The sequence below is a fragment of the Phyllobates terribilis genome, unplaced genomic scaffold (assembly GCF_046119375.1).
Source record: "Phyllobates terribilis strain yellow unplaced genomic scaffold, ASM4611937v1 Scaffold_10__3_contigs__length_209671492, whole genome shotgun sequence".
Taxonomy (NCBI): domain Eukaryota; kingdom Metazoa; phylum Chordata; class Amphibia; order Anura; family Dendrobatidae; genus Phyllobates; species Phyllobates terribilis.
In genome coordinates this window covers 98,757,786-98,773,487 of record NW_027362770.1, presented here as the reverse complement: position 1 = coordinate 98,773,487, position 15,702 = coordinate 98,757,786, and the positions used below count along the sequence as shown (strand labels likewise).

Genomic DNA, 15,702 nt, shown 5'->3' with positions numbered 1-15,702 from the left:
CACAAGGAGAAATGTTCCCCCTTGGACCACAGTCAGAGTCGTCTCGCCTAGTGAAATCAGATCTCCTGCTTCGCACTGAGGAGGGGCAACACCCCAAAACACCATGTCTGCAAATGGATTTTCTGGTTTGGCTTCTTATCCGAAATCATCTGGCAAGGCTCGATATTAACTTTTGGGATTTCTGCATCCAATTGGTGGCACCAGAGACCTGTCCTCTTCCTTCTAGATAGGCTTTTTTGCAAATTATAATCTAATGTGTATGATGACCCCTAGATGTTTTATTTTGCTGACAAATGTCTTGACAACTATTTGTATGTTCCAATGCCGCCTGCAGAAAATTGAATTTACCTCTGTACCTATCAATTTATCTAGATAATTAATCTCTAGAGAAGATTGCTGTAATAAAGATTTGGGACCAGCAGTGTGCCAAAATCAAACTAATTGGTAAAAAGGGCAACCTATAGGTTATCCGTGCAATCTGTTTGGCTTCTCGCTCTTGGTATTCCTGAGACAGAAGAGCGTTCCGCTGTGTATTGGCATATTTATTGGTGACAGGTCTTCTTTATAAATATACATATAGATTAATAATATGACATCAATGTTTTTTTCAGCTTCATGATCATTGTGTCATGGGTGTGCCACCACAGAGAGGAGCCAGAAGACTGATTTCTCCTACTCCTGCACTGACTAGAAACAGTGTATGTTTCTTATAGCAGTGCAAGGGTTAATCTGCTCAGTACAGAGCTCCTGGAAGCTTACCTACATTAAGGCTCTCAGCTGTTCACTGTTGGCCACTCCTCTCTCCAGTATATACTGGACTCTGGCAAGCAGCAATTGCCAGAGCTAGCTTCATTGCTGCATGGTTCAGTAGTTGGTGGAGTGTTGTTGTTTGAGGTGTTTGGTGGATTTATCTGAGACTCTTGCGTGGTTTTGGTTGTGTGCAAATCCTCTCCTTCTACTTCGGTTTTTCCCCATCCTCTACTCCCCAGTGTTTTCCTCTGTTGCTTGTGTGTGCATATTTGTATGATTTGTATTTTCCTTTATCCCTGTTTGCATTACCTTGTTAGTCTGGTTGGAGTATTGCAGTAGACCACTACTCCCTTCTTCCCTGGGTGGGGGGAGGGAGCAGACTGAGGGCGGATTCACGAGCTCAGCAAGGTATATTGCCCTGGCACCTTCACCTTTAGAAGTAATCTGGGGTGCCTCCTAACATTAGGGACAGAGAAGGAACACCTAGTCCCGGGATACCCGACATTGAGTGGTGACACATTGTGTCTACAAATAAAACACAAAAGAAGGGACCACCGAATAGTTTTTGAAATAAGAAAGATTTTACTGTGTAATTTGAAATCAAAAAGATGAACATCAGTTAATTAAAAATCAACACTACTTCACCTTTTCACAAGTGTACAAAAAGAAATAAATATATGGATTTACATTCAACAGTTAAGGTCAGCTATAACTGATTGTAGCGTTTTGCATTCACATACACAAGCACAGAATAAATATATGTTGGACTTTCTTAGGAGCATAGGAGCATATGTTTTTATTTGCAGTGTGATACACTTGGCAGTTCATGTCCTTTTCTAAGAAAGGCAAAAATGAAACCAAAACCCATTTGTGAGATGCAGCAACCCACAAAAAGTAATATCAATATATACAGATTATGTCATCTGTAACTAAGTATATATGTGAGATCTTCATATGTTGGAAAGTTTGCAGTAAAGTTAAGTTTCCAGAGATATTAGTGTTAGTGTGCAGATTTACAGTAAGCTGTTTTTTTTTGTATATCATTAACACATGCAATGTTTGGCCACGTGGTGATCTAATAGAAGTGGTGCCGAGTGAACAATACAATACACATGATTTAGCAAATTCTGTGATTATTGTGACTATTGTGTCACTGAAAAACAAGCCGGCCTTCATAAAAGACCTATTTATATCATTCACAAATATACAGCATATTGTACAAAAGTTTCAGTTGAAAAAAAATCTCCTTTTCGAAGGAAATTATTTTTTTCTGTGCATGTCCTCTCATATTTTTTTATTATTTTATTTTTTTAAAGTACAGCACTGGCTCTACATCTAGTTTTACATATCAATAAGTAGCAACTAGCAACACAGCGAATCCACAAACATTAATTATCTTAAGTCATCTAAGGTAAGAGAGAGGCTTTAATATACAGTTAATGTAAATGTTACAGATGTCTATCATTATTTATCTTTTTTTCTTGTTTTTGTGGCTTGTATGGTCTAAAAATTAGTGTCTAAATTGGCAAAGACATCTAATCAAAATTGCCCTCCACTAATCAAGTTAGCACCACATGTTAATCTTTATACTTATGTTATTTTTAAAGAATCTTATCGGAATTTTACACATTTGCAGTTCCTAAATGTGCTGCCCAGTTATTTAATTTTTGGACATTTGCTTTACATATGGCAGAAAGGGACACAAATTCCAATTCTTTAAAGAAACCCTGCAGCACCTGACGGGCATATTTGATGCAATTTTTTATCCTTTTCTTTAATGCAATTTTTACATGTTACAAGTGAAATATAAGTAAATGATAGAACTAGAGAGACAAATTAAGGAAATGAAAACTTAAGGTTAATTGGTCTGCAGTTTTCTTCAACCTAATCTGAGAGCCGCATAAAGTAGAACCAGAGACTTTGATTCCAGTGATGTGTCACTTACTGGGCTGCTGCCTATAGTTTTAATAAAATCACAGCTTTACCAGCAGGAGATTATCACTAGAGGACTAGTAAACCTGCTGCTATGTAGTCCTCCATATTAATGAGCTCTGTATTACCCCACCACCACCACTGATTGGCAGCTTTCTGCCTATGCACAGTGTAATACAGAAAGCTGCTAATCAGTGGTGTGGGCGTGGTTATACAAAGCTCAGCATTCAGAGAACTGCAGCAGATAAATTGATTTTATCCAAAGCCAGTAAGTGATAGATCACTCAAATCAGGGTCTCATGCTGTCTACATTTGGGGTAGAAAAATTTAGTGATAGTTTCCCTATATAATACATTGTAATATACATTTTTGAATTTATAAATTAAATAATGCACTTTGAGTGTGTACTAAATTATGAAAAAAATAAAATAGTTACAAATAATTTAAAAAAATAAAGATTATTAAAAATTATTTTTGAAGCACTTCAACGAAAAAGGGTAACCAAAGCTATGCAACTGGATTCAATTACCTCAACATGCCTAATTCAGGATAGTCTTCTATACCAAATAGTTAATATATTGCAAAAGGGAATTTGTTCATACATTTGCATTTTTATTTCTTCACATGAGGTTAGGGTCACACGACTGATTTTCTCTCGACTGAGAAAACAGGTCTGAATATGCCAATCACACTCTGATCAGAGTTTGATCAGTGTAAGATCAGAGTGGGATCTGATTTTCTCAGATGACGAGAAGATGTAAAAAAAAATTTCTATCTCCTCCATTCTGTCAGTCTGTGAAAATTGGACCCCACTCAGATGACATCCGAGTGCAGCTTGATGGTTTCCACAAACTCATTGATTTGCATGGCCAAGTGTAATCTGATTTAAAGAAATTTTGGATGTTGTGATTTTTTACTTAGAGTTTAAAATACATCAGATATGTACAATGCAAGGACCTATAGAATAACACTGGTCCAAGTGTGATCCGATGTTTTGCTGGATCGCATTCAGACCGAAAACAAGCTTGTCTGTACGAGCCCTAAATGTGTTTAAAGCAAGATGAAAAGTGCAAAGTACGCAAGTAATTTGCAAAAGTTAAGTCATTAAAACAAGCGATAACAATTATTGTATGGGAGTAGTTGTGATGTACCGCAGTACAGATGAATGTACACCATTGCTTACAAATTTGTAAAAATATTGAGAATCAGCAGTAACTTTTTAACATTGTCCACTGTCTTATCAATATATAGCACAATGTATTTTGAAGATTCATTTCCTTTTTGTCAAACACATTATATGGCTGGAGGGAGATTTACTCCTCATATACAATACAGCAATACAATGCATTGATTTATGCAATGATTGTGACAACTTTGGCTAATGTGCATAATCTTATTCCATGAAAGTCAATAGAAATTGACAATGGCGCACCAGCAGTTCCACATTACCAGTAATGCTTTGTTCACTTGTATAGTAATTTAATTAGGGTGCAGGCAAGAAAATACTCCCAAGATATTCTATAGGATACTAAAGGCGTCCGTACACATAATACAAAAGCTAGGTGATGAATAATAATTCATCAGTCAGAAAAATGGCAACTTGTCAATGTGAAAAGAAGAATCTCAGATAGCATAAATCAAGTTGGACTTTTTTGGCCGATGATGCAACAAATGTTTAAAAATCTGGCATCCCGATTGATGTTTTGAATGATAATGATCATTTTTTTTTCGGCATGGGTTGGTTTAACCAAAACAGACAATTGCTCATTATAATGGAAATCACTCATTTCCGCTAACTTTTATTTAATGATTTTGGGTCCTTAAGGGGTAGTCCGATATATAAAAAATCTTATATAAATATCTATTTTTACACCCTAACCACTTTTGTAATTTGTTGTATTATAAAAGACCTTACGCTTTTTCCTATCCTGCTAATCCCTGAATGTGTTTTTTCCTCCACTTCCTGTGATGTTTTATTTGAGAGGGTCTCAAAGGAGGCGTAATCAGGAGGTTGTGGCTGCATTCACTTCCCCACAGGATTTATCATCCCACCTGAAACAGGATGTCATCAAGGGGTGGCACTACGGTTATTTACCACAGTTTGTTTCATTGCCGCCCTCTGAAGATGTCCTGAATTAATGGCGCTGTTAGAAGTTGTGGGAGAAGTGACCAATATACTCGTAGTCTGCTTCTATACCCATAAGCCTAAACATCTTGCTGCGAAATGAGATACCACCAGGGCGCGGTGATAGAAGCAGGGTGAGTGATAGAAGCACCACCTCACATCTTCTATCACCACCTCCACACAAATTGTCACCAGTGGGCGGCATTGGATCACTCACCCTGCTTCCCTCATCTTGTTGAAACAAAATTAATGAGTGACTGTAAGGCATATAGTTGCATATGCCAGTACTAAACATTTAATGTATACATTGGAAGTATTTTTTGACATCTGTACTAAACATGAAAAACAGCAGGGTGTGAACAAAGCAAAAGAATGGTCAAATTGACACAAAATAGATCAAGCAATCTGCATCCCGCTCCACAATGTAAGACATTATTTGGTGCCAGCTTTCTAGTGTATTGTTCAAAAGACTATTAAAATGTAAGCTAAATACTACGATCTTGCTATGTCTGAATAGTTACTTTTTTATATTTATTTTTTTAACATTTTTTTTGCTTTTATCTTATTATAATTTGCCCCTTTTTTAATTTCAGGCAATTTCTATATACAGATTTCTATCATGGGCAAACACATATATATGGTAGCATACTAACTATATTGATTCCTGAGGAATTTCTTTAAATTTAACGTCTTCACGTTTTTTTTTCAATGTTTTTTTTTTAAATATAATGAAGATAGTAATGTAAATGATGGCTTTTACTGCTATAGAGTTTTAATGTACAATAGTGATAATTTAGACAATCTCGTTATCTGTAATATTTGGAATGATATGACATTAATTGGCCTATCTACTTAGTGATTCCCCTCTGTTTTACTCTATTTCTGCCCAGAGTTACTTCTGTTATATGGCTGAAATGTATACTTTCATCTTCTTTCATGGCTAACTGGATAAAATGCATTTTCTGTACAATACACAGTAACTATTTACAGAGACATCGGCCTTAACAGTCACTTACTATAATATATGCACAAACTGCCACTGTGTTCTTTGGATGTGAGAGACAACAGCTGAGTGTCATATGGTTAAACATTTGACATAATAAAGCTTTAAGACATAATCTGGTAAATAATATAGACATATATGTATAGATTTTCAGGCTTGAATGTTGCAGTCTTTTTGTTCTTAGGAAGGTGCATTAACAGTAGGAAGAAATTTAACTTTGTTGCTACATTATTTCTTACAAAAATGGGATTATAATTGGCTTCGATCTCCTTTCATTGATCATTGTTGTCGGTCGGATTATTTCCTTTCTCTTGGTTCTTGTTTCCCTTCTTCTTCTTCTTTTTCTTCTTAGTTTCTTCTTTTTTGCCAAAGGTTATAAAGTTACTTTTATGACCTTGGGCTGATGGTTGGTCCTGGCGGATCGAAATGATGGCTGGGGATCCTGGGATAATAAAATTCTCCGGAAAATCTGGTGGTATTTGTGGTACTGGTTGTTTTTGATTGCCAGGTCCATATTTGAAGGTCCAGCTGTTGCAATTCACACCAGCTCCTACAGGGGGAGACACTTCTCCTCCTTCTGGTTCTGCAAAAATTAAAGATGTAAATAATTAAAATAATCATGTAAGTATACAGGGTATATGTATGTATACATTTAGACAAATCCAAGAAATCCTAGACTAAAATTAGTTTACCTTCTTAGTAAGACATGGTGAACAAATACTTGCAAGTTTTAAGAATTATTTGGATTATTTTGAACAATACATAAATAACATAACAACATTTTTGATACTATTAAGAAAACAGCGGAGAAGACCCTGCTGGACCTCTCTAGACTTGTACAAGATCGATCTTCCTACAGATCATTCATCCATCAAGTCTCGAAGCTCGCAAGCAAGCTGAAGGCCTTATTATAAACACAATAATAAAAAAAATAACATTTTATCTTTATAGACTGTACCAGTCAGCAGATGTAAAACTGATGATGAGCGAATCTGTCAAAATTCTAATTAAGCAATTCATTTAAATTTGGCCAAGAAATTTGATTTGCATCAACTTTATTCAATGGAAATCCAATATACCTTATTATGCTTTGGGATTGTGGTCTACAGACCCCAGAACATAATAAAGGCTGCAGACCCCCATCTGGCCCTCCATGCAGATTCCTCTGACCTGAAGTCCCTGCACACAGTGATAACAGAGGAAGTGGACGCCACGTGTATTAAGTAAGAGACAGGAGAAATCTGCACAAATAACCAGATAGGGGACTGAGGAAGTGGGACGGGTGAGTGGCAAGGTGTTTTTTTATTTTGTTCACTCCTTTCCTTGATGTACACAAATCAGCAAAATTTTGATTTGGGTTTGCACAAACTGAATCACAAAATAATTGGATTCCGGAGAATATAATGTTTTTTTGGAAAAGTCAAGGTGACTTTTAGTGATGAACGGATTGATCCGCTGAGGATTGACTTTTAGTCGAATTTCCTGAAATTCGAACAATTTGATATTTGATTTGCGAGGATTGCAAAATAAAACCCACACATGGTCGACACCAAATACCGCACTGGTGTAGAGCAGGCTAACGTAGTTTTGTGCAAATGCGTGGTCTCTCTTATTCTTTCTTTCCCTTGCAAAAATGTATATAGTCTTACAGTATTATTATTATTAATTATTATAGCGCCATTAATTCCATGGCACTTTACATGTTTAAAAGGGGGTATACATCGCAAACAAGTACAATAACTTGAACAAAAACGAATGGGCGACTGGTACAAGAGGAGAGAGGACCCTGCCCGCAAGGGCTCACAATCTACAAGGGATGGGTGAGGATACAATAGGTGAGGGTTACTGCAGGTTGTAGGATTCTTGAAAGAGGTGGCTCTTCAGGTTCCTTTTGAAGGTTTCCACAGTAGGTGAGAGTCTGATATGTTGGGGTAGAGAGTTCCAGAGTAGGGGGGATGCACAGAAGAAATCTTGTATGCGAATGTGGGAAGAGGAAATAAGTGGGGAGTAGAGAAGGAGATCTTGTGAGGATCAGAGGTTGCGTGCAGGTAAGTACCAGGAGACTAGGTCACCGATGTATGGAGGAGACAGGTTGTGGATGGCTTTATATGCCATGGTTAGGGTTTTGAACTGGAGTCTCTGGGCAATGGGGAGCCAGTAAAGGGATTGACAGAGGGAAGAGGCTGGGGAATAGCGGGGGGGACAGGTGGATTAGTCAGGCAGCAGAGTTTAGGATAGATTGGAGGGGTGCGAGAGTGTTAGAATGGAGGCCACAGAGCAGGAGGTTTCAGGAGTCGAGGAGAGAGATGATGAGGGCGTGCACAAGGGTTTTAGCAAATTCATGGTTGAGGAATGTGCGGATCCGGGAAATATTTTTGATCTGGAGTCGGCAGGAAGTGAAAAGGGCTTGGATATGAGGTTTGAAGGAGAGATCAGAGACAAGGGTTAGCGCGAGGCAGCAAGCTTGAGGGACTGGGGAGAGTGGGCAGCCATTGACTTTGATGGATAGGTCAGATGGGGTGGTTGAGCGAGATGGGGGAAAGATAATGAATTCAGTTTTATCCATATTAAGTTTTAGCAATTTACCAGAGAAGAAAGATGAAATAGCGGACAGGCAGTGTGGGATTCTGGTTAGTAAGAAGGTGATATCAGGTCCAGAGAGGTAGATCTGTGTGTCGTCAGTAGAGATGAGCGTTGTTCTACTCGAACTGTTCGCCAATCTCAAATTCGAGCTGCTTTGGGCGGTGTTCGAGCCGTTCGGCGAACACGAACAATTTGAGAAAAATTCGGCTGTTCGAGGTTATGTTCGATAACTGTTCGTGTACCAAAATCATAACTGGATTTTTTCTCAGTAATGATGAAAATTAATGTTAATACGCAGTTTGAGTGTACAACGGGGTGGGGGGAGGTGCAGGGGATGGATCTCTGCAGGAACAATGAAGATCTCCATTTTTTTTTCTCTTTCCCGCATTTACAGTGGGGAGGTGCAATCTGTCAGCCTATCAGCAGCGCACACACGGAGCGAAGTGCTTTTTTTCACACAAGCAAGGGCATGTGTCATTGGCAGTGTATGTCACATGTCCTTGCCCTATAAGACCAAGCCATTTTCCCCGTCGCCACCATTTTCTCACTGCTGCAGCTGCGTGTTAGACGGCACCGCTGTTGCTGTGTGCGCTATACCTTGTTAATTTCAAGCCAATTTTCGCACAAATCTACAGATAGCTTGGGAGTAGGGAATAGTTGTGATTGCAGTCCTTTTAAGGACTAGGTTACAGCATTTCCTATGACTTTTATCAGGCAGGTCTGTGCTCTTAAATAGATAGGTTGTGGGAGTAAAGACTAATTGTAATTGGAGTCCTTTTCAGGACTAGGTTACATCAGTTCCTATCAGTTTATGCCAGGCAGGTCTGTGCCAGTGCTGTGCAAGTTTTTTTCACAGCATTTGGCTGAATCTAGCAAAGCTAATCCTTTTTGGCCTATTGCAGAGTGTGTTAGTCAGTGGAGTAGCCTATCTGTGTTGCAAGATATACCACCTGTGTATAGAATACCAATTTTTTACTGCACCTAATGAAGTAAAATCTTTTGGGCATAGCATCATTCTATTAGTCCATCTATACTGACCTCCATCAGGTTGCAAATTGAATATAATTTTTTTCTGCATCTAGCTCTGAAAAAATATTGGGCTTCTAGCTGTGTGTGGGACTTGTTGTATTAGTCCATCTATACTGACCTCCATCAGGTTGCAAACTGAATATATTTTTTTCTGCATCTACCTCTGAAAAAATATTGGGCTTCTAGCTGTGTGTGGGACTTGTTCTATTAATCCATCTATACAGACCTCCATCAGGTTGCAAACTGAATATATTTTTTTCTGCATCTACCTCTGAAAAAATATTGGGCTTCTAGCTGTGTGTGGGACTTGTTCTATTAATCCATCTATACAGACCTCCATCAGGTTGCAAACTGAATATATTTTTTTCTGCATCTACCTCTGAAAAAATATTGGGCTTCTAGCTGTGTGTGGGACTTGTTGTATTAGTCCATCTATACTGACCTCCATCAGGTTGCAAATTAAAAATAATTTTTATCTGCATCTACAGTACCTCTGAAAAAATATTTGGGCTTCTAGCTGTGTGTGGGACTTGTTCTATTAGTCCATCTATACTGACCTCCATCAGGTTGCAAATTGAATATAATTTTTATCTGCATCTAGCTCTGAAAAAAATATTTGGCCTTCTAGCAGTGTGTGGGACTTTCTCTATTAGTCCATCTATACTGACCTCCATCAGGTTGCAAATTAAAAATAATTTTTATCTGCATCTACCTCTGAAAAAATATTTGGGCTTCTAGCTGTGTGTGGGACTTGTTCTATTAGTCCATCTATACTGACCTCCATCAGGTTGCAAACTGAATATAATTTTTTTCTGCATCTAGCTCTGAAAAAATATCTGGCCTTCTAGCAGTGTGTGGGACTTTCTCTATTAGTCCATCTATACTGACCTCCATCAGGTTGCAAATTAAAAATAATTTTTATCTGCATCTACCTCTGAAAAAATATTTGGGCTTCTAGCTGTGTGTGGGACTTGTTCTATTAATCCATCTATACAGACCTCCATCAGGTTGCAAACTGAATATATTTTTTTCTGCATCTACCTCTGAAAAAATATTGGGCTTCTAGCTGTGTGTGGGACTTGTTGTATTAGTCCATCTATACTGACCTCCATCAGGTTGCAAACTGAATATATTTTTTTCTGCATCTACCTCTGAAAAAATATTGGGCTTCTAGCTGTGTGTGGGACTTGTTCTATTAATCCATCTATACAGACCTCCATCAGGTTGCAAACTGAATATATTTTTTCTGCATCTACCTCTGAAAAAATATGTGGCCTTCTAGCAGTGTGTGGGACTTTCTCTATTAGTCCATCTATACTGACCTCCATCAGGTTGCAAACTGAATATAATTTTTTTCTGCATCTAGCTCTGAAAAAATATTTGGCCTTCTAGCAGTGTGTGGGACTTTCTCTATTAGTCCATCTATACTGACCTCCATCAGGTTGCAAATTCAAAATAATTTTTTGTCTGCATCTAGCTCTGAAAAAATATTGGGCTTCTAGCTGTGTGTGGGACTTGTTGTATTAGTCCATCTATACTGACCTCCATCAGGTTGCAAATTAAAAATAATTTTTATCTGCATCTACCTCTGAAAAAATATTTGGGCTTCTAGCAGTCTGTGGGACTCATTGTATTAGGCCATCTATACCAAGCTCCACCAGCTTTGAAATTAATAATAATTTTTAGCTGCATCTAGCCCTGAAAATAATTTTTCCCAATAGTGGTAGCAATAGAAATATGGGGCGCGCGCCTGGCTAACAAAAATATACGCTTCATAACACAAAACACCAGCCTAGCGCACTGCATTAATAAGATGGCATCATCGTCTCTCCCAGTGCTAGGCCTACTACGCAGGCTAGTATTCCTGTGCCTAAAACACAATGTATGGGTCCGCGCTAGACACTATGCTGAGGGGTATAAAGCTGCTGCTAACGCTTTATAACAATTCAATTGGCAGATTTTCACAGAGCTCTTCCACAACGCCCACCCATCGGGCAACAGTTGCCCACCCTCCCTATGGGATCTAGTGGCGAATAGTTGATGCCATTAATCAGAGCGTCAGTTGCCCCGTCAACGTGGCAAGCATACGGTAAGGCATGGGAAGAGTGGACACGACTAGTAGCAGGCAGACGGGTTGACCAATGTGAACAAGCCAGATCACAAGTCACCATAGAATTTCTCCACTAGCTAATGATGAGGGGCATATCAGGGGCGTCAGCGCAGCGGTGTCTGACCGGAGTAGCATTTCACTTCCAACTACTGAATTGGGGAGATGTGACAAAGATTCATCATCAGACAATCCATAAAAGGGTGGAAAAGGGGTCAGCCAATTCAGGAATGTAGACGTCCCGTCCCGTGTCACTAAAACTGATTTCTCACATCTTATCCCTAACACCATTAACATGACACTCACAATTTGAAGCAACACTAATGTCTACTGCATTTGTGATCGCCTTCTTCGGGGCGCTATGTATAAGCGAATTAGTCCCTCAATCCAAAATTACCACCAGTGGACGCTTATTACACCAGGAAGTAGTCATAGCTAATAATGCAATACGTGTACGCATACACCAATCGAAAACGGTTCCAGCGGGCAGGGGTACTTGGGTACTTCTACAACCCACAAACGGTACACTGAGTCGGGTAACAATAGTAAAAACATATCTAACCATCAGATCACAAAGTAATTTCTTCGTATCACACATTGATGGAACACCATTATCAAGATACCTGTTCCAAGCTATATTTAATAAATGCATAACATCGGCAGGGAACCACCCCAAAGATTACGGGACACACTCATTCCGCATAGGTGCGGCCACGGAAGCAGCAAGAGCAGGACTGTCAGAAACGGAAGTTCAGAGGATAGGGAGATGGCGATCCACGTGTTTGGCGAGATACATAAGACCGGACTTGTTATCCTAACGTGTTTTGTTTCTTTTACAGGTGACGCTAAGCCAACAGTGTGAGTGATAGGCCACTCGTATATATATTGGGCACAAAAAAGGGCGAAAGTCCGCCCAGGCGGGAGGAAATTAGAGTTTCATAACACATATTTCAACTGGAGAGGTATTAGAGGCCTGCTATGGCCACAGGTACTAATGGAGGTAATCAAGGTAGGGAGAGAGGCAAGAGGTCCGGTCATCTTAGTTATACAGGCCGGGGGAAACAACCTAGGTCATCACAAGAGCGCATAACTAATGGCAATAATGAAACTAGACACTGAGCGCTTCAGAGAATTTTTCACAAAATTAGCTATAGTATGGTCAGAGATTGTGCCGATAGCGGTATGGCAAGGTGCGCGAGACATCACGGCCATCGAATGGACAAGGTGGGTAATAAATATTCGGATGGCAAAATTTAGAAGAGACAGAGGCGGTGTAGTGATACGACACCGACAACTGGAAGGAGATAAAGCAGGCCTCATACGGCCCGACGGTGTTCACTTAATAGATATTGGACTGGACATATTCCTGTCAGGACTCCAGGATGGAGTGGAACAAGCGTTAAGAGTGATGGGTGGGGGTCAGAGTCCTGCATACGAGTACACTGGATCCTCCGTGGCCTGGAAATAGAAAGGACATGTTGGAGAGTTACACTTGTTGGCCAACTTGCCGGAGTGGGGACCCAGGGCATGCTGCAACAAGCTGAATTATTTTAGAAATAAAATGCCTTTCTAATGGAATGAGTATAAAGAGTTAATAAAGCTGTGACCGATCCTCACCCATCCAGTTGTAAGAGTTACATTATTGGGTTGTCCATGAAAGGGGGGCGGTAGGGGGGCTGAGCATCTGGGTTTGGTTGGGGGTCCCCACAGTCTGCCTAGGCTAGATTAATTTAAAAATTCTTATTAGATACACAGGCGGTGCAGCTTGCTTCGCAGCTGGGCTACTACGCTCAAAGTATTGCCTAGGCTAGATGCAGTTAAAAATTCTACGCTGACTAGCAGACACTGAAGATTTGGAGCAGACCTCTGAGTAAACAGCTCTTCAGACTGAACCATCTGTGTTACCCCAAGCCATAGTGTATGTAGTTTCTTACAGTTAAAAGGGGGGGGTGCGACCCAACCCACCTGGAATTGACGATGCCAACGTCACGTAAGACACAGCAAGGGGACTCCCAAAATTGTGGCACAGACACCACTTAACCCTAGAACGCATACCTGTGGCCTTGCAGGCCCGCCCAGTTAATTGTTTTCTATTTTCTGCAAGATTGCTTTAGTTAGAATTTTGAAACTCTAGGTATTCTTCATGTATATAGTTGTTTGTCATTTGAGTTTGAGTTATTCCATGTTATTTGCACACGGGCCTAAAGGGCCCCAGGTATGTGAAAGTGTAGATTTTTATGGTCATGTGTTCTAGGGTTAAGTGGCATCAATTGCCCCACTGTTGCTTAAAATGGTTGGTGAGGTGATTTTACCAAATCCCCAAGCTTTTAGTCTCCCAAGGATGACACAGGGGTAGAAATGTCCTTGCGAATCCATGATTTGATCATCTTTATGAACGTGAGTCTGTCTACATTCTCAGTGGACAGCCACGTGCGCTTATCTGTCAGCACACCACCAGCAGCGCTGAACACACGTTCAGAGAGAACGCTGGCTGCATGGCATGACAAGATCTCCAAGGCGTGAGTGGCGAGCTCCGGCGATTTTTCAAGATTGGAATACCAAAATGAGCAAGGGTCCAGTGACACAGTCATGGCTTCGATGTTCACTTGGAGATTCTCCTGTACCATCCTCTCTAGGCATTGACTATGTGTCAGACTTCTTGTCTCCTGTGGCTTTGCAAAGGATGGTCTAAAAAAGTGGTGAAACGATTCCACAAAATTGCTGTTACCAGCAGATACTGTGTTACTGTTACTGTTTGAGTGATGAAGACTCGACAGTCCCACCGTTGGCAAGTTAGAACTGTGAGATTCACTACGTGCACCACTGGTATTTTGTGGAAAAGTACATGTAAGATTCTGCAACAGATACTCCTGCATTCGTCAATACCTTTTTATGGCAGGAATTATTTCGGCAAATATACTTTTGTACCGGGGATCTAACAGTGTGGCAACCCAGTAGTCGGGATTACTTCGAATTCTGACAATCCGGGGGTCATGTTGCAGGTAGTGCAGCAAGAAGGCACTCATGTGTCTTGCGCATCCAGAAGGACCAAGTCCTTGTTGTGTTGGTAGCGAGGTAAGAATCATGCTTCCTCCTCTGCCCTCTCCCTCCAACCTCGCACAACAGAAATGTGATCAAGGTCTCCCTCATCTGATGAGTCTTCCATGCCCATTGCCAGTTCGTCCTCCACTTCTTCCTCGGCTCCTGCACCTTCCTCAACAGTTTGGCTGCTACCATGCGCCCTGGTTAATCCCTCTCCCCCACCCTCCCATGCCTGCCGCCTTGGTGCTGCCAACCGTCTGGACCTTGGAGATGTTATCCCTTCCGCATACGACTCCTCCTCTACTTCCTCCACCTCCTCTTGTCCCACCACCTGACTCCGAATTCTGTTTAACATGTGCTCCAGCATGTAAATCACCGTAATAGTTATGCTGATAATGGCATCGTCAGCACTAAACATCTTCGTCACCATTTCAAGACTGTGCAGAAGGGTGCATAGGTCCCTGATTTGAGACCACTCCTCCAGCGTGATTTGCCCCACCTCTGGATCTCGTTGGCCCAGGCTATACGTCAGAACGTATTGCACCAGGGCTTGTCGGTGCTGCCACAGTCGCTGCAACATGTGCAGAGTTGAATTCCACCGTGTCGGCACATCGCATTTCAGCCGGTGAACTGGCAGGCCCAACGACTTCTGTAGAGATGTAAGTCGTTGAACTGCGGGATGCGAACGGCGGAAGTGAGCACACAGCGACCGTGCATTCTGCAGAAGGCCATCTAGTCCGGGATAGTGGGCTAAAAATTGCTGGACAACCAGGTTCAACACGTGAGCCATACAAGGCACGTGTGTGACATTGCCCCGGCGAAGTGCCGCACCCAGGTTTGCAGCATTGTCGCACATGGCCTTCCCTGGTTGCAGGTCCAGTGGAGACAACCTTTCATGAAACTGGGTCTCCAGAGCTGACCAAAACTCCTCAGCTGTGTGACTCACATTTCCCAGACATTTCAAAGTAAACACTGATGCGTTGAGCCCTGCTGCCAGCATAGTAAGGAGGTGTGCAGGATTCCTTCTGCGCAGTTAGAAAGCAGGTGGCATTACCAGACAGGCTTTGGGTGCAGGTGGAGGACCGAGAGGAGGTTGAGGAGGCAGAAGCAGTGGAGGAAGTTCGAGATAAA

General features: G+C 40.9%; 1 protein-coding gene across 21 annotated transcripts in view; it reads right to left on the bottom strand.

Annotated features, from left to right (window-relative positions):
- Nucleotides 1-1,309: 1,309 nt before the first annotated feature.
- LOC141164433 (protocadherin alpha-C2-like) overlaps nucleotides 1,310-15,702 on the bottom strand; it is a 608,374-nt gene continuing 593,981 nt past the window's right edge. For all 21 annotated transcript variants that reach the window (XM_073649657.1, XM_073649644.1, XM_073649646.1 and 18 more), the window contains one exon: nucleotides 1,310-6,393. In XM_073649657.1, coding sequence (XP_073505758.1) covers nucleotides 6,198-6,393 — 196 coding nt within the window. In that variant the 3' untranslated portion in view covers nucleotides 1,310-6,197. The remainder of the gene's footprint in view (nucleotides 6,394-15,702) is intronic.